This window comes from Pseudopipra pipra, chromosome Z (assembly GCF_036250125.1).
Source record: "Pseudopipra pipra isolate bDixPip1 chromosome Z, bDixPip1.hap1, whole genome shotgun sequence".
NCBI classification, from domain to species: Eukaryota; Metazoa; Chordata; class Aves; order Passeriformes; family Pipridae; genus Pseudopipra; species Pseudopipra pipra.
Genome location: NC_087581.1, coordinates 20,343,053 through 20,367,744, shown reverse-complemented (window position 1 = coordinate 20,367,744; position 24,692 = coordinate 20,343,053). Strand labels below are relative to the sequence as shown.

At 42.5% G+C, this 24,692-nt stretch overlaps 2 protein-coding genes across 8 annotated transcripts in view; one reads left to right on the top strand and one right to left on the bottom strand.

The window, feature by feature from the left end:
* Nucleotides 1–326: 326 nt before the first annotated feature.
* On the bottom strand, nucleotides 327–11,986 carry MTX3 (metaxin 3). Of its 4 annotated transcripts, none has more exons than XM_064642583.1 (9): nucleotides 11,831–11,986; nucleotides 11,249–11,318; nucleotides 8,286–8,362; nucleotides 6,623–6,715; nucleotides 5,287–5,469; nucleotides 5,063–5,139; nucleotides 4,056–4,213; nucleotides 3,570–3,658; nucleotides 327–2,222 (listed from the first exon to the last, which is right to left on the bottom strand). In XM_064642583.1, exons 1-9 carry the CDS (start codon nucleotides 11,909–11,911, stop codon nucleotides 2,148–2,150), a joined length of 903 nt encoding a protein of 300 aa, XP_064498653.1. In that variant the 5' UTR covers nucleotides 11,912–11,986; the 3' UTR covers nucleotides 327–2,147. The 4 variants fall into 4 exon arrangements, with proteins under 4 accessions (XP_064498653.1, XP_064498652.1, XP_064498654.1 ...); XM_064642582.1 differs by having other exon boundaries at nucleotides 327–2,196; XM_064642584.1 differs by lacking the exon at nucleotides 3,570–3,658.
* A 6,493-nt stretch (nucleotides 11,987–18,479) lies between these two features.
* Nucleotides 18,480–24,692, top strand: part of THBS4 (thrombospondin 4) — a 39,495-nt gene continuing 33,282 nt past the window's right edge. For 3 of the 4 annotated variants that reach the window (XM_064640914.1, XM_064640913.1, XM_064640911.1), the window contains exons 1-2: nucleotides 18,481–18,641; nucleotides 22,813–23,016. In XM_064640914.1, coding sequence (XP_064496984.1) covers nucleotides 18,551–18,641; nucleotides 22,813–23,016 — 295 coding nt within the window. In that variant the 5' untranslated portion in view covers nucleotides 18,481–18,550. Of the gene's footprint in view, nucleotides 18,642–22,812; nucleotides 23,017–24,692 lie in introns of all 4 variants that reach the window. The other variant, XM_064640912.1, reaches the window with a different exon arrangement.

Here is a 24,692-nt window from a genome sequence, read left to right as displayed (position 1 = left end):
TCCCTGGGCATTGGTTTGCCAAAATTTTGCTGTCACATTGCCCAGAGCTCACATTTAGTAAGATTAGAAAATGTGTGCCTCCCTATTGCCCCCTTCCCAAAAGCAACCGTGTTGAAAGAAAGAAATGGTACTGAAGAGGTGTGATTAAAATCTAAAATCTCATCTCATGGATATGCTCAGTTGCTTCAACTTCTGTGTCCTAGCAGTCAGCAGTTTTTCTTCTTTTTTTTTCTTTTTTAATGGACAAAAATAAACCTTTTTACAAGGAAAAAAAGAATAACATTCAAAAAACTCAACATAATTTCCACAAAAAAACTCCACCAAAATTCCACTACAAATCCAAAATTTTAATCTCAATGACCCTTTTTACAAAGAGATTTTATACATTGACTGTACATATTCACAAAAGCAACAAACTAAGGCATATTCTCCACAGCCATGTTTATAAATTAAAAACTTTGAAAAGCCATGTGACTTATCTCATGTAAATCTTGTCAAGATATAGGCAGTTAAAAATTTTAACCGTTTGAATTACTTCTGCATGTAGTGGATGGTCAGTTTATACAGTTATCATGAGTATGAGCTAAATTAATTTCAAATCACTGCAACAAATACTCTGGTAAAAGCATGAAGCTTAAACATTATTTTAAAGGGCTCATTAGAAACCCAACATTTTGATTATAATTAAGAAATGTTAAAGATATTACATTCCTTACATATCAAGTCTGAAAGTTCAGTATGTACACAATCTACAGTCTTGTCCTTACAAATAGGAAATAATTTATCTGTGTATCTCACACAAGACTAGTAGCTGAAGGGAAGCTGAAAGACTATTTTGATTTGGCCAGAAAAAGGAGAAAAAAAATCCCCTGAACAGCCATCCCACACATACAGCTATCAGAATTCTGTATCCCAAGAGCTGCCATTTTGGCCAATCTCCTTGACTAATTCTCTTTACACCCACTCATGAAGTCCCCACCAGTACGTTGCTGTTTACAGCATCTCTCTTGTAATGGAATCGCTTGGGTCTCTAGAACTGGCAAGGCTGCTGTTACAGAGAAAACTAATTAAGCAGAAGAATTGTGCCCTGCAACGTATTACAGTTTGCAGAGAGAAAAGAGCTCTGAACTAGACAGACTGTCACACAATAAAAATATAGACATTTTTCTCGTTTTAGTTTTTGAATGAACTGTAGTGCTTACTGAAAAGACAAAACTGATCAAGAGGCATCTGTGACAAATTTAAAAGCCTACATTGGCTTTCTTACAAAGCTCTAACCAGCTACTTTCAATCCAGAGATGCAGTGCTTGCTAGTCGAGTCTCTTGTCCCGACAGCAACCAATCAAACTTCTCCATCCACTACCAGTCTTCTATGATTTTGACTTAACAGTTTTGCAGCATATGGTATTACTCTGTGCACAGGTCAAGCCTGTTTCACAAAGGACTGTTACGAGGTACTGAAATGTTAGCATTGTGCATCATTTTAATCCCCATAGCGCACATGCTTTTCAACAATCCCCTTCAAAGACAAATTTTCAAAAATGCTAACAACCCAAAACACAAAACCCAAGTGTGTTCATTAAAGCTCGATTAAAAAAAATTACCTTCCTCTCATTGCTTTTCATTTCTCAACTGCAACAAAGGGCAACAATGTTTCTTTTCAGACTTCACAACTGGACTTCTGCCATTTTCAGACAGATACAAGAGTATACCTACTCACATACAGTAACATGATTACAGTAAAATCAAAACCCACAAAATAAAATAATGGTGAACATTCCATAAGCAGAATTTTAACTTTTGGTAAACATTTCTCCTAGGGTAAAGGCAAAACTATGCTGTACAAAATCATGTTAACATCTGCAGTAACAAGCCTTGTTTAGCTTAGCCTCAAGCTTAGTGTGCGGTCAGCCTTAACTATGCAATTTCGTAAAAAAATAAGTAGACAGAAGATTGTAAAGCTGTATGTCTTCTCTACTTCTACCCATTAGCAGATTCTTCCCTTGCAAAACAACATTCACGTGAAAAAAATTTACTGTGGCACTCAGCTGAAGGCAAACACACGTGTATGGGCAACAGGAGGTGTCAAGGTGATAAACGATTAAGTGGGCTGCTTTCTTCTCCATGCACAGCAAGCTTGAGCGTTGTCAGCTTACGAGGGGGGTGCTGAGGGCTCTTACGAAGGTTGTCATCCATCTGCAGAGAAATAATGAGAGCCGGATCTGGCAAGCAGTAGAATACAGATTATAGCATTAGTCTTATTTGTCAGGGTTGCCATCATTAATGCTGGTTTGGGATATCTTTACCCTCTTAATTTAGGACCAGCCAAAACTGGTGCTTTGGTTTCTTTCCTCTCCCAAATATATGCTTGTTTTAGAGCTGCTACTCATTCCATCACATATGGTGCATCTAACCCGTGGTAAATGGGTTTGCTTCTGCTCAAGTCACTTTGTCAAGATTACCAAAGGAAGCAACACTGCTACCTGTTCCTAAGAGGTAAAATTTTGTACAATAGCCAAATGCTGCTAGAATGGAGATCAAGAGTCAAACTGCTAACATCAATGGATGCTTTTTGTATGTTCAACACCATGCAAGAATAAACCTTTTCAAACCAGATATGTTCTGGAGGCACTGAGTAAATTTTTATTAGTTACAGATTACAAAAAGCACTTAATAAAGAACTGGTGATAACAGGTTTTCAAAGATAGGTTAAAATTAATCTCTGAATATAAATAATTAACATTTTCATAGGCAATCAATCTAATGCCCTATATGTAATGTGGTCTCAAAAGTTTAGTTAGTACAGAATAAAACACGGCATAGGGGAGATCTGTGGAGGCTGTGTGGTCCATCCCATTTCCTCAAGGCAAGATCACCCTTACTTCAATCATGCCTGACAAATGCTTGTGTAACCCATTGTTTAGAAGTTCCATAGCCACACTTCAATGCTAGAAAGAGGATCAATACCTAATGCTACAGAAGCTGATCATAGTTAATGATCTACTTCATGTACTAGTCTTTTTCAGGAAGAAATGCCTTCTATCTTTCCAATCAGAGTGTTCTGTCTGCATGAAAAGACTAATTCTTCACAAGTATTTTTCGCATAAGTTGTACAGTTTTCAGCAGGTGCTGAGTGACAGCCTTAGAAACAAAGAACATAAGAAATAAAAGCAAGATGTAGAAAAAGCAGGAGTGTGACTACAGGTTAGTTACTACCGCATGCAGCTGGGAGCAAGGAAATCCAGTGATCAGTCTTAATTTGCAGGACCATTTCTGAATTTTGATCAATACATTTGCCTCCTCCTTTGCTGAGGAAAGATACCATCCCTCTATTGGTATGCACACCTGCAAGACAATGTTCTTTTGGTTGTATTAAAAACACTTTTTTAAGTACAAGGCTTCATTAATTACTCCTTCCAAGTAATGTAATATTCTTCCTGCCTCTCTACACAATGTAACTCAGTAGAAAAGAAGCAAAGTCCATTGTACAGTTGCAGTTGCCATGCAAGAATATCTGTGAACAAGTAACCACAAAAAGCAGAATAATTAGAGACTGAAGCAAAAGTAACCTTTTCAATCAAGTTGGATTCCTTATCTACAAGCTGTGTGAGTTTCTGCAGATTAGCATCTGCTGTATCCTGTCCAGCTGGAGAATGGCCTGGAGATTGAAGGCAAAAAGACGAAGAGTGAAAAGGTATTTACAAAAGCTTTTAAATCCTTTCAAAATAAACACATATTGGAGATAAAGTTCATGCAGTATTTTCATGCAAAGAAGAATTTAAGTGAAAAAGCCATTCTGTGTGAGAAAAACAGTACTAAGCGTGAGCCATAAGATTTTGCCAATGCTTGACAGAATCTAAAACTGAGTATTTACCCTTGTTTTTAATTTTCAATCCTTTCTGCTGAACTTCAGAGGTTTCTCCACTTCACTTCCCACAAAAACTCTAGCATAAACTAAGTAAAACCTAATCTGCCTTGGCTTGCAGATGGAATCCTGGAGTACTAATCCCAACAGAAGTATATATGACAAAAAAAGGAAAAGAAACACATCTTACCTGAGACACTTAATCTGAAGTAGCAAGTTAAAATATCATCACAGAATCGACACAGATTGGGAAGCTGTTTCAAGTGCTCTTGTAATTGTACCCTGGGGAAGCACACTTTATAAACTGGTGCAAGGAAACCAAACACAAAGGCATCCAAGGTGGTAGGCCTAAAAAGTGACAAAAGAAAACATCGAAGTGACTGAGGTAAGACAGTTAAGACTTTTACAACTTAACAGTTTTCTGTGTATGTCAAACACAGCTCAGGACAGAACATAGCTCTTCTGTGATTCCATCTTTGCCTATCAACCTGGTAAACGCTTTGTAGCAACTATCCACTCATTTCAGCACCTCTGAACTAGAGATGTGCTGGCAAGCTGAAACACTAACTTCAGCACTAAAGCACATTCATGCTGTCGCATACACTGATAAACAAGCCACTCTAAAATGCATTTCTGGCACCACAAAAGTCAAGTTCTATGCCAGGGGACCAAGATCCTCTCTCATGGAGTTGTCCAATTTCAGCAACTAAAGGTCCATTTTAGGACCTGCTGGCACTATGTTCTTGGCCCTATCTGTTTGCTGCTCTGCATATATACCACAGGAAGTGGAATGTTCCCAGGCCTATGCTCTCCTCCCATAGGGGCACTAGTAATACCTCAAGCCTAAAGCATTTTTTGTCTTTGTGACAGGAGGTGACTGTGGCTAGAAAAGGGTTCTCTAGTGCACCTCACATTTTCTTAGCAGCTGTGGGCAGCATCTGCCTCTCTGTGGAAAAATGCTGGATAAGGGAGATACCACATTGCCTCAGTCTGAAGATCTCGTTTGTGGCCTGTTTGCTCATTCAGATTTATCTGAAAAGCAGTGTATCAGACACGAAACTACTGTGCACCACTTTTAAAATTCTAGCAGGTTAAATAAAAAAGAGTTCAAGTGCTCACAGAGTCATATGGTACATGTTTTATTAGTCATCTACAAAAAAACCCCAACCAAACAAAAAAAAACCAAACCACACTCACGTATCTCCAAAGAAAAACTGAGATGTTCCCAATCTCTTCGACAGGAGATTTAGGCACTCCTTGGCATCCCTGTATATCTGATGAAACACAAGACTGTCTAAGAGCCTTAGGTGTAGCAAGGCTGGTATGCACAGCACCATTCATCAATCGGCAGTGTGCTAGACTGTTTCAGTTTTTGCCTTTGACAGAACCAACTTACAAATTCTTTACTACACAACACATACCTGTGCTTCCACTTCAGTGAGACTGTAGAGTGGAGGCCCTCCCTTGGTCAGCAAGATCCTGTTCAGTGCTTCCCTGGACATCTTTCCAGGAAGATACAAACTCAGTGGGAAGGCAATTCTTGAGGCAAACCATGGCTTTGTCACACTGCAGTAATTTTCGGCCTCAATCCAGAAAGTGTGCAGCTATATCAACACGAGGAAAAATATAACTGAAATTTCAATGAGAACAGTAGACATCTCATAAAACTTGTCATGTAAGACTTCTGTCAGAGAAGCAGAAGAACCAGGATTTATGCTAATTTAAGGCAATCAGGCTCCATAAAGTTATATACTAATCCTTTGAGTGGAGTATATAATTAAGGGGATAGCTACCTTCCAAATAAAGAAAAACACCAAAGATATGAAAAAGATCTATATGCATCTGCATAATATTATGTATGTACTACGTACAGACACATACACTGTATACTGAAAATATATTACAATAAAAGTTGCAGACATATGGGAACAGGTTTGGAATTTCTTAAAATTTGGTTTGAAATTACATATAAATCTTAAAATAAAAGATAGTATGAAATGATGACTTTGAAACCAGGGTCAGCTGAAGAGGTAGCTTATGATATCATCTGGTCAGAATATTTTTTTCTGTACAAACTGAAACCAAAGTCATTCAAGGGGATTTAGTGTCTGTGGATTTTATAGCTCTAATGTAATTACACTGAAATGGTGAGAAAATGTGGCCATGTGTTATGTAAAACTGAAAAATTAAACTACTGACGGGCATTTAAATCTACCAAAGTTCTAACTGAACAGTTCAAAAGGCTTCCAGCTGTGTGGCTCTCCTCAGACATATCACATCTTATCAAAGCTTTTTCAAGAAAATCAAGTGAAACAAAACATGGCCACAATAAGCTGTTTCAGCATACTGTTTCCCCCCCAAAAAAACCCGAAAAACCACCAAAACCCCCTAACAAAAAAGAAAACCCACCAAAACCAAACAACAACCAACCAACCAAAAACCCAAACAACCACAAAACAAATAAGCCTCACGTGGAGTCCTCCCTCCTGTGTGTCCCTCCCCTCCCCTCCCTCCCCCATAAGTGTCCTTTTAAAATGTCTTTCATAAATTTACTACTATTACTTGACATCCCACAAACACACACTTCTTTCCTTTTCAAATGATGCTAGGCAGTATTTCCAAAAATTGGACTAACAAAGCAAATACATTCCAGCCAGGACTGTGGCAGAGAGACTTTAGTGTCTCTCATGCTGGGCACCTCTTGTAGCATTCAATTCCAAATATTCTGACCATTATAAAGTATTTATCAATATTTACCAGAGCTGGAAGCAGTTTCTCTTCAAGTAGTGCAATATATGCCAGTGTATCAGCTCCTTGTTTTGCAGACAATTCATAATCCGCATTATACTTCTACAAATCAAAAAAAAAAAAACAACCACACAACACTAAACCCCAAACCCTAAAAATAGTGTTACACGGAACCTTTCAAAAAATGATCAATGCAAAGTTACTTCAAACTTAACAGCTATCAAATCAGTAAGTATAAAAACACTTTTGGGGACAGAAAGCGGGCACTCACTAGAATATCTTCCCTTATTCAGGCCAGCTATGTCAAACCTTGTTGCATCTCCCTTTTCCACTTTCCCATTCTTAGATCTTTGGGCCCTCCTATTCCCAAAATAACTCGTGCCTCCTTCCCATTTGTTTCCAAGCAAATATCCAGAGCAAATATCCATACAGAGGCAATTTTTCAGTGCTTAGGGATGTAGCAAACCTCTGTTAAATCCTCATCTTTATTTCTGAAGAAGCATCTGGCACTTCAGATGGCGTAAGCATAAAGAAAAAGGCATGCATTCCCATATTTTGCTTTTAATTAACATTCTAAAAGTTAAGGAATTGGATGCTAACAATGTAAGGGACCAAATGCACAGCTAAATTAATCCAGTTACAGCTGACTGAGTTTTTAATTCTAACACTGGATTCCTTTAAGATACATTAAAAAGGCTGATAAATTTTTGGGGGAGTGAGTAGATCTGTTTCATTAACTTATAAAGAAAGGGTCAGTACTGATACTTCAAGATATCTGAAAGGCAAGCATGTAATTGTTATACTTTAACTCAAAGAGGGTTTTTTTCCCCAACACTATGGAATCTTTGGTATTCAAATGAATACCAAATTCAAATTCAATTCAAATGAATATGAAATTTTCGTATTTGAATTTCAAAACAGCTATTTGAAATCTCATCTCAAATGCAGTTTTCAGATTCTGTTTTTTTCCCCCCCAAAGATTTAAAGTGTCACTACGGCATTAATCAGATGGCATTGATCAGATCATCTGACTTTGTAGGAGGTGCATTTGTAATGTAAAAGCAGAATAGTGGTCTAGAGGACCACCTTGGAAATAAAAAGATGGTGCCACGGTTTACTAGACATCTTTATACTTCATGAAAAGAAAAAAATCACACAGCTTTATTCTTTGGAAATAAAACATTAAGAGATCTACAAAAGGCAGTAGATGTGGATCAAGAAATGCCTGCAGACATTTTTACGTTACAAGCTACAGATAAACTACACAGATTAAAAGCAATGCTGTATGTATTATCTTTCAGAAAAAAGCACTGGGAAATGACTACCCATTTAAGCAGTTAAACCTAGGCTGTGATATCCTAGGTCTAAAAAGTCATAATGACATTAAAGATGTGATAATTACAAGCAGGGTGCTCAGCAACAAACTGCTCAGTTAAGGACAGGTTTTTGTCCTTTTCAACAAACATTTTTTCATGCCTATTTTTAATCTTTCACACAACTGACAATCAAACTTCAAACTGCAATTTCTTACCCACCATTTTGCAATTCTCATGCATATATGAAAAACAGAAAAGCACTGGGTCTGAACTGAGTTTCCGGACTTTGGAAGCCAGTATCAATGTATACCGCGGGGACCTGCAGAGTCACTACTAGGCAAAGAAAACAAATCTACCTGCTTTCTTAAGAAGTTTAGTATTTTTGCTGGCTGAGAAATCACCTTGTCTTCTGATATGAGGACTGGTATATCTCCTAGAGGGCATAAATAATACAGTCAACAATTTATATCATAGAATCAGCTGGCTTGCAAAAGACCTCTGAGATCATCAAGTCCAACCCTTGATCCAACACTGCCGTGGTTACTAGACCATGGCACTAAGTGCCACATCCAGTCTCATCTTAAAAACCTCCAGGGATGGAGAATCCACCACTTCCCTGGGCAGCCCATTCCAATGTCTGATTACCCCCTCTGTAAAGAATTTCTTCCTCATAACTAACCCAAACCTCCCCTGGCACAGCTTAAAACCATGCTCTCTTGTCTTACTGACAGTTGCCTGGGAAAAGAGATCAACCCCCACCTGGCTACAACCTTCTTTCAGAGAGTTGTAGAGAGTGATGAGGTCTCCCCTGAGCCTCCTCTTCTCCAGGCTAAGCAACCCCAGCTCCCTCAGCCTCTCCTCAGAGGACTTGTGCTCCAGTCCCTTCACCAGCCTTGTTGCTCTTCTCTGGACCTGCTCCAGCACCTCAATATCCTTCCTGAACTGAGGAGCCCAGAACTGGACACAGTACTCAAGGTGTGGCCTCACCAGTGCTGAGTACAGGGGAAGAATCACTTCCCTGGATCTGCTGGCCACACTGTTCCTGATCCAGGCCAGGATGCCATTGGCCTTCTTGGCCACCTGGGCACACTGCTGGCTCATGTTCAGCTTCCTGTCAATCCAGACTCCCAGGTCCTTTTCTGCCTGGCTGCTCTCCAGCTACTCTGTGCCCAGCCTGTAGTGCTGCAGGGGGTTGTTGTGGCCAAAGTGCAGAACGTGGCACTTGGCCTTGTTGAACCTCATCCCGTTGGAATCAGCCCATCTCTCCAGTCTGTCCAGGTCCCTCTGCAGAGCCCTCCTGATCAGCCTTCCAGCTGATCGACACTCCCCCCCAACTTGTCATCTGCAAATTTGCTGATGATGGACTCAATCCCCTCATCAATAAAGATATTAAACAGAACTGGGCCCAACACTGATCCCTAGGGGACACCACTAGTGACTGGCTGCCAACTGGATGCAGCTCCGTTCACCACCACTCTCTGGGCCCGGCCCTCCAGCCAGTTCCTAACCCAGCACAGAGTGCCCCTGTCCAAGCCGTGGGCTGACAGCTTTTTCAGGAGCATGCTGTGGGAGATGGTGTCAAAGGTGTTGCTGAAGTCCAGACAGACCACATCCACAGCCTTCCTCTCATCCACCAGGCGGGTCACCCGATCATAAAAGGAGATCAGGTTGGTCAGACAGGACCTGCCCCTCCTAAACCCGTGCTGGCTGGGTCTGATCCCTTGTCCATCCCGTAGGTGCTGTGTGATTGCACTTAGGATGATCTGCTCCATAACCTTGCCAGGCACTGAGGTCAGGCTGACAGGCCTGTAGTTTCCTGGGTCCTCCTTCCGGCCCTTTTTGTGGATCGGTGTGACATTTGCCAACTGAATGAGTTCTAACATAACTAGAAAGCAATGAGGTGTTTTATGTACTTTCCTTTTCTCAATACCATGCTCTGATCTTCCTAATATGTAAACATGAAGTTTTACACAGCAGGGGAGCTCCACCAAGGTCAGAAGTATGCTTAGTCTACTGTGGCCATCACTAATAACAGAACATAAAAAATGGCAACAAAAAATCAGATTGAAGCCAATGTTTTCTGCTAGGTACTCAGTACTTTGAGAACCAGGCTACTTGTCTAGAATTCACATGTTCATCTTAAGACAAAAATTCCAACTTAGTCCAACTGCCTCCTCAATTCATTCACCTCAGGGCCTCTTCCTTCCACTCCAGTTTTTTTCCTGCCCTTCCCCTCCAAATCCATTTCAACCACCTGTTTTGTCTAGCCTTGCTACAACCAGTGCCCAAGCTACCACAGCATAACCATGAACTACTCAAGAACTAAGTATTTCCTTTCTGCCAGAACTTTACTGGAAGCCTTTACTCACGAGATTGCCAGATCAAAGTGTCTGTAACAGGGGCTATCTTACAGCACATTCACAACATAACTGCCTCAATAAGCCCAAAAGGATTGTGCTGCTAACTACTATTAAAGTATCAATTATCACCAACATTTACTATTTGGATTGATTTTTTAATGGATTTTATGTATTTTTGCTATGAGGAAAGCCACCAAACTTTTAGCAAGTACACCCAGCTAGTTCTTGGTATTTGCTCCTAACAGAAAACAACACACTGAAAAGCAAGAGCTAAAGGATCAACTTCTGTATGAATACAGTAATGGCTAAACTGATGATGTGGTTAAGTATAAACGACAGAATACTTTAACCCTGAAGCGATGTTACCTCTCTGAAATACACCAAGACAATAACTTAAATGCTGAGCGAGCAAGCAAGCAATGAGTAGGAGCATCCAACACAAAGAAGTCATCTCTGACACCTCATATTCCATTTTCTCTGAGTCAACCACTCTAATTCAGCACAGTGCTAAACATCCCAGCTAGTGTAAGGTATACTCGTTGAAGCTCACATTGCACTTACAACTATACCAGCCCCTTAAATTATTTATAATTAAAGAGCTATTTCCACATACAAGTCTGGTTACTATCATTATAAATATGCAAAGTGCTAAAAACTTAAAAATTTGCTTTCAGTATACCATCAATTTAGACTGCCTGAAAGAGTTATGTATTTGGCACTAATGCTTTGTTGACGGTCTGCTGCTTCACCCATATACATTTTAATAAATTGTCCTTTGAAGCACTTTATTTATGTCTTCCATTATTTTATTCCCACAAATTCATCACACTTGATCCTGTGAAGTCATTTAACTGGGGCAGGCTGCACTCATTAGCACAAGCCCAATGCAAATACAGAAACTGGAACGTTCATCTACAGTGCAGCTGTAACTAAAAGAATACAGACTGCAAAGATGGTACCTTTTGGAGCTTTCCAGGACCTACTTATAGTATTCACTGTCAGGGGAGCACCAGAAAATTTGGCGTAAGCCTGCAATAAAGATTGGGAGAGACAAGGGTTAAATTCTGTCACTATGGGTAAGAAAATTGTAAGACAGCACTTCAGAAGTTGTTTTAAACATCTTCGGGCACTGAGGACCGACTAGCAGCAAGTGCGCGGAAATGCGCGATGGGTTTCGATAGGGCTTCCTTGCCCTAACACGACCCCAGGAAATGCCGCGCATAGGCCCTGCAGCCCCCGGGAAGGGCTCGGCCCCTGGGGGAAGGGCGGCAGCGCCCAGGAGAAGGGCTCGGCAGAGCCCTGGAAAAGGGCTCGGCAGCGCCCTGGAAAAGGGCTCGGCACCGCCGGGAAGGGCGGCAGCGCAGCCTGCGGCTTTTGTGAGGCACGAGCCGGGCCGTGCCGCGCGCCGAACGCCGCGCCTCCCACTGCCGGCCTCTCCCGCGGGAAGGAGCCCCGCGGACGGCCGTGCCGGTGGCAGGCAAGCCCCAGGGCGCCGCCGCTTCCTCCCTCCCTCCCTCCAGGGGCGGGCGGCTGCCCGTTACCATGACGGTGAGAGACTCCGGGTGCACGGACGGCAGCCCCCAGTCGCCTTCCCAGCACCTCAGCTCCATAGGAGCCGCCATCTTGTCCGCCGGCTGGCCGGGGCGGCGCTGCTGCCGCCACACGGAGACACTCGAGCGGAGCGGGAGGAGGAGGCGCCGCGGGCGGCGAGCTGCGGGCACCAGCGGCACGGCGCTGGGGGCGGAGCGTGTCTTGACCTCTGCCGGGCGTTGCCACGGGGGCTAGGGGGCTAGAGGGGAATCACGGAAATCAGTTGGGTTGCAGAAGACGGGTCCAACCTATGATCGAACACCACCATGTCAACTAGACCATGAGTGCCACATCCAGTCTTTGCTTAAAGACTTCCATGGACTGAGACCACCACCTCCCTGGGCAGTTCATTCCACTGTCTAATCACCCTTTCTATGAAGAAATTCTTCCTAATGTCCAGCCCAAACCTCCCCTGGCGCTGCTTAAGACTATCTTGTCCTGTTACTCCTTGCCTGGGAGAAGAGGCCAACCCTCACCTCACTACAACCTCCTTTCAGGTAGCTGTAGAGAGTGATAAGGTCCCCCATAAGCTTCCTTTTCTCCACAGTAAACAATCCCAGCTCTCTCAGCTGCCCCTCATAGGACTTGTTCTCCAGACCCTTGCCCAGCTTCATTGCCCTTCTCTGGACACACTCCAGCACCTCAATGTCCTTCCCGAATTGAGAACTATGTCCTCTCGTCCTGTCACTTGTTGCCTGGGAGAAGAGGCCAACCTCCACCTGGCTATAACCTCCTTTCAGGTTGTATCCAGGTAGGGGTCAACCTCTTGGGAAGGGACATAGACAGCCCCACAGCCGTGACCCTGTGAGGAAATGCCACCCACCCTGTGGCACCATCGCTGTCCTCATGAAACACTTTTGGTACTGCCTGGCTGAACCCTTACCCTCCAACCCTGTTACTACACATAGTGGTGCTACTTTACACAGGAGCAAAAAAAAATTGTGACTCTCCATCAAATGTGAGGAGCAGTTGTCAGCAATTTGGTTTTAGAAACAGTGAACTCTGATCATATGTTACCGATTTTGACCAGGTTATAATGATAACCCATTCAATGTGGGTTTTACTGTGGGCCTTTGAAGATCTCAAGCTGTCAGGCTGTTTGTTCCAGAGCTCATGGAGACGTGCTACAGCACATCTAAACACTAAGTCAAGTTTCCATTCCTCCCACAAATGGAAAAAATACCTCACACACTGACTTTAAAAAAACCCTGCACTGACCACCCTTATTCAGGTATTCTATGCATAAAGAGGAGAGTGAGGGCAAAGCTTCATTCGTCCTTCTTCCCTCCCAGATCTGTGATTTCAGATTCACCTGAAATTTGTGGAAGAAAGTATCATAAAACCTATGACACATAAAACATATGTTCTGAGATCATTTAGCTTCATTTTATGAGGAACATGGGAGAAGAAATACATATCCACTTTTTTCCTCAGGAAAGCATACCACTGGCAGTGTTAACAGTAGCTATTTTTTTTTTTAATGGATACATTACATTTTTCCCCATAAAGACATACTTAGGATAAATATTCTTAAGGACACTTGTCATATATTTTCCTCCCTAAAGGCACCGGCTGACTTCTCTATCTGTCCGGGTACTTTGCTTTGGCCTGTTCACAGTGCCTCACTGAGATGCACATGCTCTGGAGAGAACAGTGGCTCCTAACAGCTGTGATCCCAAACATCTGTTTCTATAAGGAATATTTTCCCCAGGTCAGCTCTGTTTAATACCTTCATCAACAACCTGGACAAGGGGATCAAGTGCACCCTCAGTCAGTTTGCAAGCTCGGTGGGAACGATGATCTGCTGGAGGGTAGGAAGGCTCTGCAGATGGATCTGGACAGGCTAGATCAGTGGGCCAAGGTCTATGGTATGAGGTTCAAGAAGGTCCAGTGCTGGTTCCTGCCCTTGGTTCACAACAACCTATAGGCTGATGGCAGAGTGGCTGGAAAGCTGCCCAGCAGAAAAGGACCTGGAGGTGCTGGTCAACAATGGCTGAATAAGAGCCAGCAGTGTGCCCAGGTAGCCAAGAAGGCCAATGACATCCTGGCCTGTATCAGAAATAGCGTGGCCAGCAGGACCAGGGCAGTGATTATCCCTCTACGTTCAACATTTGTGAGAATGTACCTTGAATCAGGTGTTCAGTTTTGGGCCCCTACTACAGGAGCATCATTTTCATGCTGGAGCATGCCCAGAGAAGAGCAATGAAGCTGGTGAAGGGTCTGGAGAACAAGTCCTATGAGGGGCAGCTGAGAGAGCTGGGATTGTTTACTGTGGAGAAAAGGAAACTTATCGGGGACCTTATCACTCTTTACAGCTACCTGAAAGGAGGTTGTAGCAAGGTGTGTGTTGGCCTCTTCAAAGAAACAAGTGATAGGACCAGAGGAGATGGCCTCAAGTTGCACCAGGGGAAGTTTGGATTAGATATTACGAAAAATTTATTTGCTGAAAGAGTTGTCAAGCATTGGGACAGGCTGCCCAGGGAAGTGGTGGAATCACCATCCCTGAAAATGTTAAAAAAAACCTATGTGAATGTGGCACTTGAGGACACATTTTAGTAGTGAACATGGTGGTGGTAGTGGTGGTGCTGGGTTGATGTTTGGACTTGATGGTCTTTTCTTTTCCTAAGAAAAACCTAACCATTCTGTGATTCTATGAGCCACCTTATGGCTCTTCTTAAGGCAGGCTGAAAGAAGGCTTAGGAGGTAAGTAGGGAAGTAAGCTTTGCATTGCCTTTAGGCCCAGTTTATCTCTGTGGCTTTGTGGGTTCCAGAGCAAAGATGAAAAAAAAGGCAATCTGCATCTTCCCTCCCCCATGTCAGGAACTTTTTCCTCTTGGTTGCCTAAGTGGAATTCCTATTACTGTAAATAAAAAGTAAATAGGTGCATTGAGGATGGATATATGACTTGACTTGAAAAAGTGGAGCTTCAATTTGTGTTTTGGAAAAAGCAAAAAGTCTTTTGAAACCTGTCTTTGAAACTTGTAGCCTTTGAAACCTACAGTTTTTCTTCTGAAAATGAGGCAAAATCAAACCCATAAGTGTTGACATAAATATGGAAGTATGTGGTTTAGAGCTGATATTTCACATGCATTAAGACTTCTATATCTTAAATGCCCACAAATCCTGATTTTTAATCATCCATATAATTCCATCAAAACAGTGAGTCTCATGATGCATATTAGGAACAAAATATGAAAGGTGAATTAAGCAGCAGGGATTCTATTTTATTTCCCCTACCCCATTACTTGGAATTTGAACAAGTTACAGACTCTTCTGTAAAGTGCAATCTGTAATGTCTGCAGCTTCTCTGTATTCTGTATGCTTAAAATCTTATTGACTTATGTAAAGTAAGCAGGTCAAACATTTTAATGTTTGAAGTTTTCTGTCAGATTCCATATGAAAAAATTAGTCATATATTTATAACTTCCTTACCAAATGTGACTGGAATTATGAAAGTTTCTTGTAAACAAGATGTCCATTAATCATATTTTGATTCTTGATTCTTATTCAGGATATTGACCTCCAGTAAACTAAGCCAGAGTTTGTACTTCAGAGGATACACAAGACTGAAAAGGCAATTGCTAGTATTCCATTGTTTTTATTGAAAATGTTGATTAAAAGGTCAAATAGCCCCTTCCAGACAGCAGATAAACATTCTGTTTTGTGAAATCCCTTAAAGAAGGCTATGCTTGAGCACAAAATCCCCTTCAGTCTGTAACATACTCCACAAATAAAACTCAGCATAGAAATGAAAACTGAGAAAATTACAATAACATTTATGTACTGAGTAAATTCTCCTAAACATGGACTTAAACTTCTGGTTTTGTACATTGTGAACTGGTTCCCTTCTGTCATATTGCATTGTGCCTCATGGTCTGTTTGTGAACATGATGCTTCCTTGTGCATTCTTTGTGAGTAAGCTCAAGGAATAAGCAGCTGCAGAGCAAGAACAGAACATGGCTCTCACATATCTAGCACTAACAAATGTATAATGCTACAAACAAAATCCTCCTCCCATAGAGTTGATCAGCAACAGTGCAAGAGACTCCTCTGTAGTTAAATCAGAAGTGAGATATGATAAGTTATAATTACCTAATAAATATTTTTTTTCAGATAAGGAAATCTTTCAAGAAGACATTTCAAATGTTTTGATAAACTCAATTAAAGTACATAATCAATGGCTGCAAAATATTGATAGTGTTCCCCTTATGCTTTATGTTGATGAAGGACTTTTTCATAATAAACAGTACAGCAACATCAGTGCTGCTCTAGATCCATGTATTAGCCTCTGTAGGATCTGTACTGTCTCCATCCTTTAAGTTGGGGACAAATTCTGGACTAAAACTTCTTTCTAGGGAGCTTGTGGCACTGTAAGTCCTTCCTTGTTTTGTCCCATGTCCTTGCCTCCTGCTCTCCCCCTTCCAGCCTCCCTCTTTCTCCTGGTTCCACAGCACTCTGCACTTGATGCTCTGTTTTTCTCACTCCCCTGTGCAGCTCCTGGCCAGCCCTTTGACATCACCATGTCCTCCTGTTACTTCCACTGCAGGGGCAAGGATAGAGGGAGTGAAGCTGAGGCGTTTCTTGTTTTGTAGAGATATATTTAGAAGAGCAGTGGGGTGAGGAGGAGGAATAGCACCGTGGTGGAACACAGTGGATGTGGTGAGCACCCTTCTGCCTGGTGACGGGCAGAGGAAGAAATGAACAGCTGAAGGATTGGGTCAACACTGCTACATGGATAAGCTAAGAAGCAGGGTGTGTTATAGGGTATATACCATGTGGGAAGGACAGTTGGAGGGCATATGAATATAGGCCAGCCAAAGGTATTTGACAATCTCACTGTGCCTGTGCTGGAGAGCAGCCCACAGCTGTGCTCTGTGCAGTGGCACAGCTGCTCCAGCAGACGCTGCACAGCATGCTCGGCAGTCCCAGCCCTGCAGCATGCTGTGTCTTGCCTCACATACAATGAGCCCCCCAGGGGCTGTTCTCTCTGGTGCTCATTAGCTGTATGCACCAATCCTGATGTGACACAACATTAATCAACACTACTTTGCTCACTTAACATAAAATTTCCCTTCTATTGTTGCCCTACTTTTTGTGATGTAAATAATACCAGACAGCTCCAACTTTTCCAATTGCATGTGAATAGCAAGCTGCGAGGAGACCAACCATGGCTTCCTGAGTTTCTGCTGTGACAGGTTCATCCACAGGGCTGAGGCACAAAGGGAGGTACAGGACAGAGGGCTGTGCAGCAGGTTGGGAAGCCCACCATGTGCTGGTATTTCTCACTAGCTCCCTTTTACCTGTGCTGGTGTTTCTCACTAGCTCTTCCCTTTTATCTGTGCTTTCTTAACATCAGCATTGCAGAGGCTAGACTTTTTGAAGTAGAGGACAAACAATGGGATGATGACATCCTGAGGGCACACACAATGCTGAAAATTGTGGTAGTTGAAAGAAGAAGGTTGGGTTTTTTTAAAATTGACTTTGGTTACATTATTTGGTTTGGGGGTTTGAGGGTTTGATAAGACAAACAAGCTTCATCAGTGATGTCAATCTAGTCAGTTTGAGCACTGCCAATGCTTCCAAGCTCTTTAAATGAAATAGAGGAGCAGATAACTCACTTTGCTAGTCAGAGTCTTCTAGAAACCCAGTTTGCTCCAGTCTACAATCTGCATGACCCCTTTTAGTGCCATTCTTCAGTTAGGAAAAGTAGTGTGTTTAAATTCCTACCAAGACCAAGTCTACACACCAGAGCATTCTCATTTGTTTTGATTTAGCATATGCATGAGAGAGAATCTGTTCTAATATATGCAGAACCCCCTAACAGTTGAGACTCAACACCTGATCTGCTGAACAGGCAGAGAAACTTGTGAGAAGGCTTTGCAAAGACAATGGCTGTATTATTGGCAGAAGACACATAAAGGTGTGGTCACATAGAAACACAGAGGAACATAGAAAAAGAGGTAAAAGAAGTTTTAAAGTATAATGATGGTTACATTGTTGGAGGTGCCAGCCTCAAAGTTAAGTGTCCTGCACTGAGCAGGACCGGATGAATAAGGTTGCATTATCTTCATGCTTCTAGAGCTCTCCTACTTCCCTCACCAGGCTGGTGGTTCCCAAATGGGCTGCTCACATCAGTGCTGGACTTGCTGTCCCTCCTGAACGGACAGAGCTCTTACTGGCTCTCAAAGAACACCCAAATCACTTTTGGGGCCATCTTCATGTGACTGGTAGTAAGCACAGATGCTTATTAACAGTTGGGGTTGATGATCTTAAAGGTCTTTTCCAACCTAAATCATTCTGTGATGCTATGAATTCAAAGCGATTAAACACATTTCAATTTCCAGGACTCCTCCAAGGGCAGACTCCAGCCACGGTCCCCAACAGGTGTTGATTTTGGGGGCCATCGACAGGATCTCCGGCTGTGTCCAAGCTCCGCCACCCCCACCGATGCCGGTTGTTCCCGGCTCGGCCCCCGACGGCGCGCTACCGCATGGTCCATCCCAGCCCTTGGTCATCCCCGCCGCGGCCCCCGCCCGCCTCCCGGGGTAGCCCCGGCCAATGGTCCTTCGCCTGGCGCCGTCCGTGCCCGGCCCCGGGTCCGCCCCGTTAAACGGGGGCCCCGGCGCGGAGCAGCGCGCCCTCCTCGCCGCCCTGCCCGGCCCGCGGCCGCCATGGGGTGCGAGCGCGGCGCCGCGCTGCTGCTGCTGCTGCCGCTCGCCCTGCAGCTCTGCTCAAGCCGCGCCGCAGCGCCCGCCCCGCGAGGTAAGGGGTCCGTTCCCCCGGCTGCGGCGAGATCTCCTTTCCCCTCTTCCATTCGAGAATGCTTGCAGCGTCCCGTCCTCTGCCCTCTGACGGGAGCCCTGGCTGGTAGGGAACGGGAACACCTCTACAGGTGCGAGAGAAGCCGGAGCCGTCGGGGCGCGCTCTAGGAGCCGTCCCGGCGTCGTCCCGCCGTGCTCTGTCCCGCGCGACTGGCGGTGGTGACTGGAGGAGGTCGCGTTGCAGCCGCTCCCCTGTAGTCAGCAAAAAAAGTGTTTTTCTAGGGGTGCTGGTAGGCGTGTGGAGCGTCTGAAGAGCGCTTTTCCCGTTGCAGGTTCTCATGAATGAGAAGTGAATTGCTAAGGTGTGAAAACTCGCCGGGAAAACTCTACTACTTAGTAAAGTGCATAGAAAAAGTGATACTTCTAAACCCAGCATTGCTGTGGCAATATTATGCACACAGTAGGTCAGGAGCCGCTGTATTCTAGAGCTTGAGTAAAATGGGTAGTATCGCTCTCCAATTGTGCAGCCTGTGACTGGAACCAGCTCGGCTACTGAGAACAGCGGGTAGTGTAACTTAGTGCCACTCCCGGAGCCTTAAAGCTGCTCCTGGTTCTCTCTGCGTTTTTAACACCTTCGTTTGCCTTACCAAACGATGTTTGAGACTTTAATCGTTTATTCCTTACTTACGCAGATCTAAAAGACAGCCAGTCAAATTCAGCTGCATTTCCAAAAAGCCTGTTAAAGTCCTTTATGATGTAAAAGCATTTCAGAAAATTGTTGCATTGAGAAGTTGCATATTACCATGTTAAAAAAAAAAGGCAGGTTTTTAACTTGTAAGAGGCAGTAGCCAATGACAAACCCCAGTCAGCGTGTGATGTTTTCAACTTCTTGAAGCTGGTCAGAAACTATTGCGGGGGGGGGGGGGGGGGGGGTTAGGGTTTCACTCCAGGTGTCTAAGCCGTCGTTAATTACCTTGAAAAGTGCTGAACAGCAGTGAAGCAGTGTTTATGTCTGCAGTTATTATGCTAGCTGTGACTGGAGAACTAACTTGGATGTTCTCAAAAAGCTGGTGTGACGTGGCAACACAGTTAAGGGAAAGAAGGGGTGTTTTAGTTTGAGCTCCATCCTCTCCTGTGCCACTAAATTCAGTCCTCCATGCTTCGTCCTTCTAGGGCTTCTCATCATGTCTTTTAGTTTTCACCTAAAGAGCTAGCCTTGATGTTTTGGGGCAGATCTCCAAAGAGTGTTTTGCTACTGTCTCATGGTGTAGGTCATGTCTTGTTAGCATTTTCATAGGAAGGTGAGGAGCCCCCTTCTAAAAACCACAGAAAGAAGGTGGGGGAGAGAATTCCTGGTCTGTCTCACAAGTGGCGTCAGTTTAGCCTGGTGAGAATGCAAGCTTGTACTCAGAGGCGTGGTGCGGCATCACTCTCACCGCATGAATTGAAACCAGCTGCTTATGTCTTTCAGCTTCAGCAGTCCTTTTCTATCTATTTACTCTCAAGTCTGCCTTTCCAGGGAGAGGAAGGAAGAGATTCTACAAAAAATGAAATCTGAAATCCATGTGGATCTTTTTTACCTGTTCTTTCCAAACAAGCAATTGTCTCCCTAACGCCTAAGAGTTGTCTCTCTGCCAACTCTCTAAGGATGTAAAATAAATTTTCATAACGCCATTGCTCTTCCACTAGCCACATTTGCTAGCATGTGTGTAAGCTATGCTTAGATGGATCTGGTTACATACTGCATCTACATACCGTAGATTGTGAAGATATCCCAAGAAAGGGTTTGATAACATGGCTGAGGAAATGTACTTTGTAGAATGCAACTACCAAACCAGTTTGAGTATTCATTTAAATATGCAAATTTCAAAAATTTCAATAAATGTTTTCCATAACATTAGACAGATGTTTTCCAATATTTAGTCATTACTTTTATAACATTTTTAAGTGCTTAACCCTCGTATACACTAATTAGTATCACAAGAATTGATATAAATTCAGCCAATAGACGTAGAAGAACTGGACATAATTTATAGCTATATTCCATGCTCTCAAAGGCTTAAGTATTGTATTTCATTGCTCTGGCAGAGAAAACACAGCTGTATTTTTTGAATGGCTATGACTTGTAAAATGCTGTTGTAAAAAGCATTTTTACAGCATTTTACTGCAGGGGCTTGGATGAGTTAAGTCTTATACAGGTAGAGGCTGTGATCTGAAAAAAATCTCTCTTCAAAAAAAGATGCATTTCAGTCTCTTGTGTGGGTGGGCGCTTGGTTTGCTCTCACTGCAGTAAATGTGATGAAGTATCCAGCCTTTTGCATCTGCTGTCTGGGTTACTGGAGCAGTAGTTGTCCTGGGATGCTGTGAATGTGAACTGAATGAAAGAGAAGTCTTTTGACGAGGTCCATCCTCTAAGATGTGTTTCTTACTTGTTTGACAACAGTATTACTAGTGCGTGCAAATCAGGTGCCTTACATTTTTTGTGTTGTGTTCTGAAAACTCATGAGAGTCATGAGATCCTTGGACTCAATACAAGTATAGACTTCAGTGGTGGTTTGTATTTCAATGGCTTCATGAGATAAAGGGAAAAATCTCCATTTTTGTCTTTTTGGGAATAACATTAATGTCTAGATGAATGGATGCTCCAGAATGAGCAATGGAAGCATCACAAACCCATGCTCTAAGTGAACAGGCTTTCCCACAGGTCTGTGGGTAGGTCTATGTGCCCATGGGATTGTCCTCCAAGTGCTCTTCGGTCTTTTCCTGCTTGTATTGTGTGGAAACTCTGGATCAGTAGGATGGCCTTATCACTTCAGTAGATGATGACAGCTTTGAGGTCATGCTGTGTAGACAAGACTCACCTGCACTGGTCCACTGTTTTTTCAGCCTAGGAAACTAAACTTAGTAGTACAACCACAAACTTGAATCAAGGTAAGGCACAATGTGCCGTCGTGTGCCTTTGCCATCTGCCTGGTGTTGTGGCTCTTCTCTGGTAGCAGCTCTATGGTATTGTGCTGGTGTGGGAGAAAAATATGGCCCAGCCATGAGAGGCGTATGGAGTGGCAGTGGTATACAATGGCTAAGTATGCCCTTATATTTAAATGACACTTGTGCATATTCATTTATCAGACTTTGCAAGAATATAACGTATATACTACTTTAATTGCAGTGGGTTGAAACAGGAGGTAATCAAGAAACGTAATGGAATAGTTTAATGAGTTTGGAAACATCATGGATTTAGGAACATTGAGGAAAACCCTGGTTTGTTGTTTCAGTGTCATAAGGGACATTTCTGTCATATGTATAAGTATAACCATAGACTCTTTGCTGATGCATTGAGGAAAAACTGAAATAAAAATTTGAAGCAGCTTTCCCTATGCCTTCAGAGTAATTTTTTTTTTGTCAGGCCTGTATTTCTTTGTTTTCTATGCTAGAGGAGAAAGATGAGTCTTATTTATATAATATATCTTCTGAAGAGTCAGTGAAATGAGAAAGAGGTTGTGAGCATAATAATGCTTACCTGGCTTTTTAGCATTTTAAATGGTGCCCTGTAAATACCATTAAAGGATAAGTACTCCGGAAATCTGTCTGAAAATTTTAATGCTGAATCCTTTGTCTAATTGATACATGAATACAAATATCTGGATTTATGAAAGCAGAAATAGGTTAAAAAGCTTTCTGTTGAAGTGCATCCTCAGAAGAGAAGAATTTTAGAGATCTACCTGAAAATATTTAAGCATATCAATTTGAAGACTAGATATTTCTATGTTAGTAAGTTATCAATAATTCCTTTGGAAAATAAAAGTTGCTAAAATAGTACCAGTCGCAACAAATTCTAGATGATATTTTGGTAGAATTGTAGGATAGTTTTAGCTGGCAGGGACCTTTAAAGGCTATCTAGTCCAAGCTCACTGCCATGTGCAGGGAGCAACCAAGTTGCTTAAGGTATCCTTTCCAGAGCCAGGAGTTGAACTACATAATCTTTAGACTTGATCATCCTATTAATAATTTTTTGGTTTATACTAATTTAGGTAGGTCAAAGTGTCCGTATGAAAATAGCAAAGAGTGTATGGTCTCCAGTGAGTGGCTTCAGACCACATTCTTCTTTGTTCATTATTATATTTAAATTGCTGTTCAAATTTGCTTCTTTTTTTTTTTTTTTTTTTCCCCAGTTTTTGATCTTCTTCCATATTCCAACAAAAGAGTGGTGCCAAACTTCTTGCAACAAGCATTTGGGGATCCTACACTGAATGAAGTGTACTTGCTCTCAACCTTCAAACTGCAGCCAAAGAGCACAGCCACCGTTTTTGGCCTGTATTCATCAGCTGACAACAGCAAGCATTTTGAATTTACGGTAATGGGACGGATGAGTAAAGGTGAGCTGTTTGGAATATGTGTGGTAAAACTAGTGTTGGATCCATAGTTACTGGTGTGTCACAGATGGATGTTGACAAATGTGTGATTAACCTTTGTGCTTGAGTCATTCCTGTTGCATGCCATCACCTTTCACATCCCTTCTTACTCCTGTTCTCATTTCTTTCCTTCTCCTTGGTGCTGCTCTCTCCTGGCCAGGGGAAGCTTACTGGACAATCAGCTGGTATCTCCACTTGACTGTGGTACTTGCTCTGAGCAATGCTAAGAAAGAAGGAAAAAAACATGGAGTATGGAGAAAGGAGTCAATTTCGGTTGGTTTTTTTTTCCTTTTCTTTTTTTCCTTTTTCCCCTTGGGCCAGTCACTGGTTCTTATTATGCAGGAATTCGAGGGACACACACACATGCTGCCTCATGCATATGAAAGGCAGGTTCTTGTTCTGCTGACCCTGGAGGTTAGATGTGACTATGAAAGACAAACATTCCCAGCACTTACAGAATCTTTTGGGTGAATTAAAGTGTTTGTTCTCTATTGGAATCCGTTAATCAGGAGTCAGAGTTGAAACCTCAGCCGATTTTTAGAAATAGAGAGCTTTCACTAAACCAGATCTAGGATATACTCCAGTTTTAAGGTTCAGCAAAAAATTGTTGAATTATGTACATTATTGTTGCTCCACTGGCTTCACCACTGCTATGATAATATGCTACTGCAAGTGTTGTAATTGGGCAACTGAGTCCAATATACTGTGAAACTCTACTGAGAAATTTCACTATATGCATAGGGAAATTATTCAATATGCTAAAGAAAAGCACACCTTTTGGTTGGCAATTGTAAGGGAAGGAGTTAGATAAAACATTGGTAGTTTTATCAAAATCCTTCTGAGATCAGGGGATAAGAGCTGTGTGTGGGTTGACAGTGGGTAATACATGGCCACACAGCATTATCAGTAAGTGTCATGCAATTCCTAACACTGACTGACTTATTTGCTGAATAAATGGTAGATAGTACATACTCCCTCTCTCCTTCTCTCACACACAATTATGTGTGTAAATGTTGTACATGTATATAGGAATGCATACAAATGTGTCTCTAAACATAAGAATTTGAACATATCAAACACTTCTTTTGATTTTCAAAAATACCTGCATGTTTGGTGGTTATTGATATGCTTTAACACACTTAAGAAGCTTTCTGATGGAAGGTAATGTGGCTTCTTTTGGTTTTGTTTTTGGTATACTGGTTTTTGAGAAGCTTCTCTGACAGGACAAACAGTGGCATATAGAAAGGCAGCGTGAAGCAACTTGTCCTGTCAGTGCCTGGCGTTGAGTAGATGTAACATATCTGATGTAAAGGACTGACCAAACAGAGGAAAGCTTTTTACAGCAGGACTGTTTCATGGATCTCTTTGCCTCCTTATTACCTTAGAGCACCTTGTGCAAAGCATATGGCAGTGTTTTCACTTGTGATTTCTCCAAAAGTGTCAAGGATTCCATATGGCTACTTTGTACAATAAGTTAAAACGCATCCAGGAGATTGTTGTGTGAGCTGAAAATATGGAGTGTGGGAGCTGTTTATGATCCTCTCAAGACTGGTCATCATCACTTAAATGATGAGCCAATGTTGGTGGCTCAGCAAAATGCACAGTCCAATTACCTACAGTTTTGGAAGAATGCATAAGTG

Bases quoted from the DNA above. Each gene is read 5' to 3' on its own strand.
- MTX3 (XM_064642582.1), bottom strand. From the start codon at position 11,911: ATGGCGGCTCCTATGGAGCTGAGGTGCTGGGAAGGCGACTGGGGGCTG. The intron at 8,363-11,248 runs GTACCATCTTTG...TATGCCCTCTAG, and splicing joins GTCCTGGAAAGCTCCAAAAG to GAGATATACCAGTCCTCATA. The intron at 6,716-8,285 runs GTAGATTTGTTT...TTTGATTTGTAG, and splicing joins TAAACTTCTTAAGAAAGCAG to AAGTATAATGCGGATTATGA.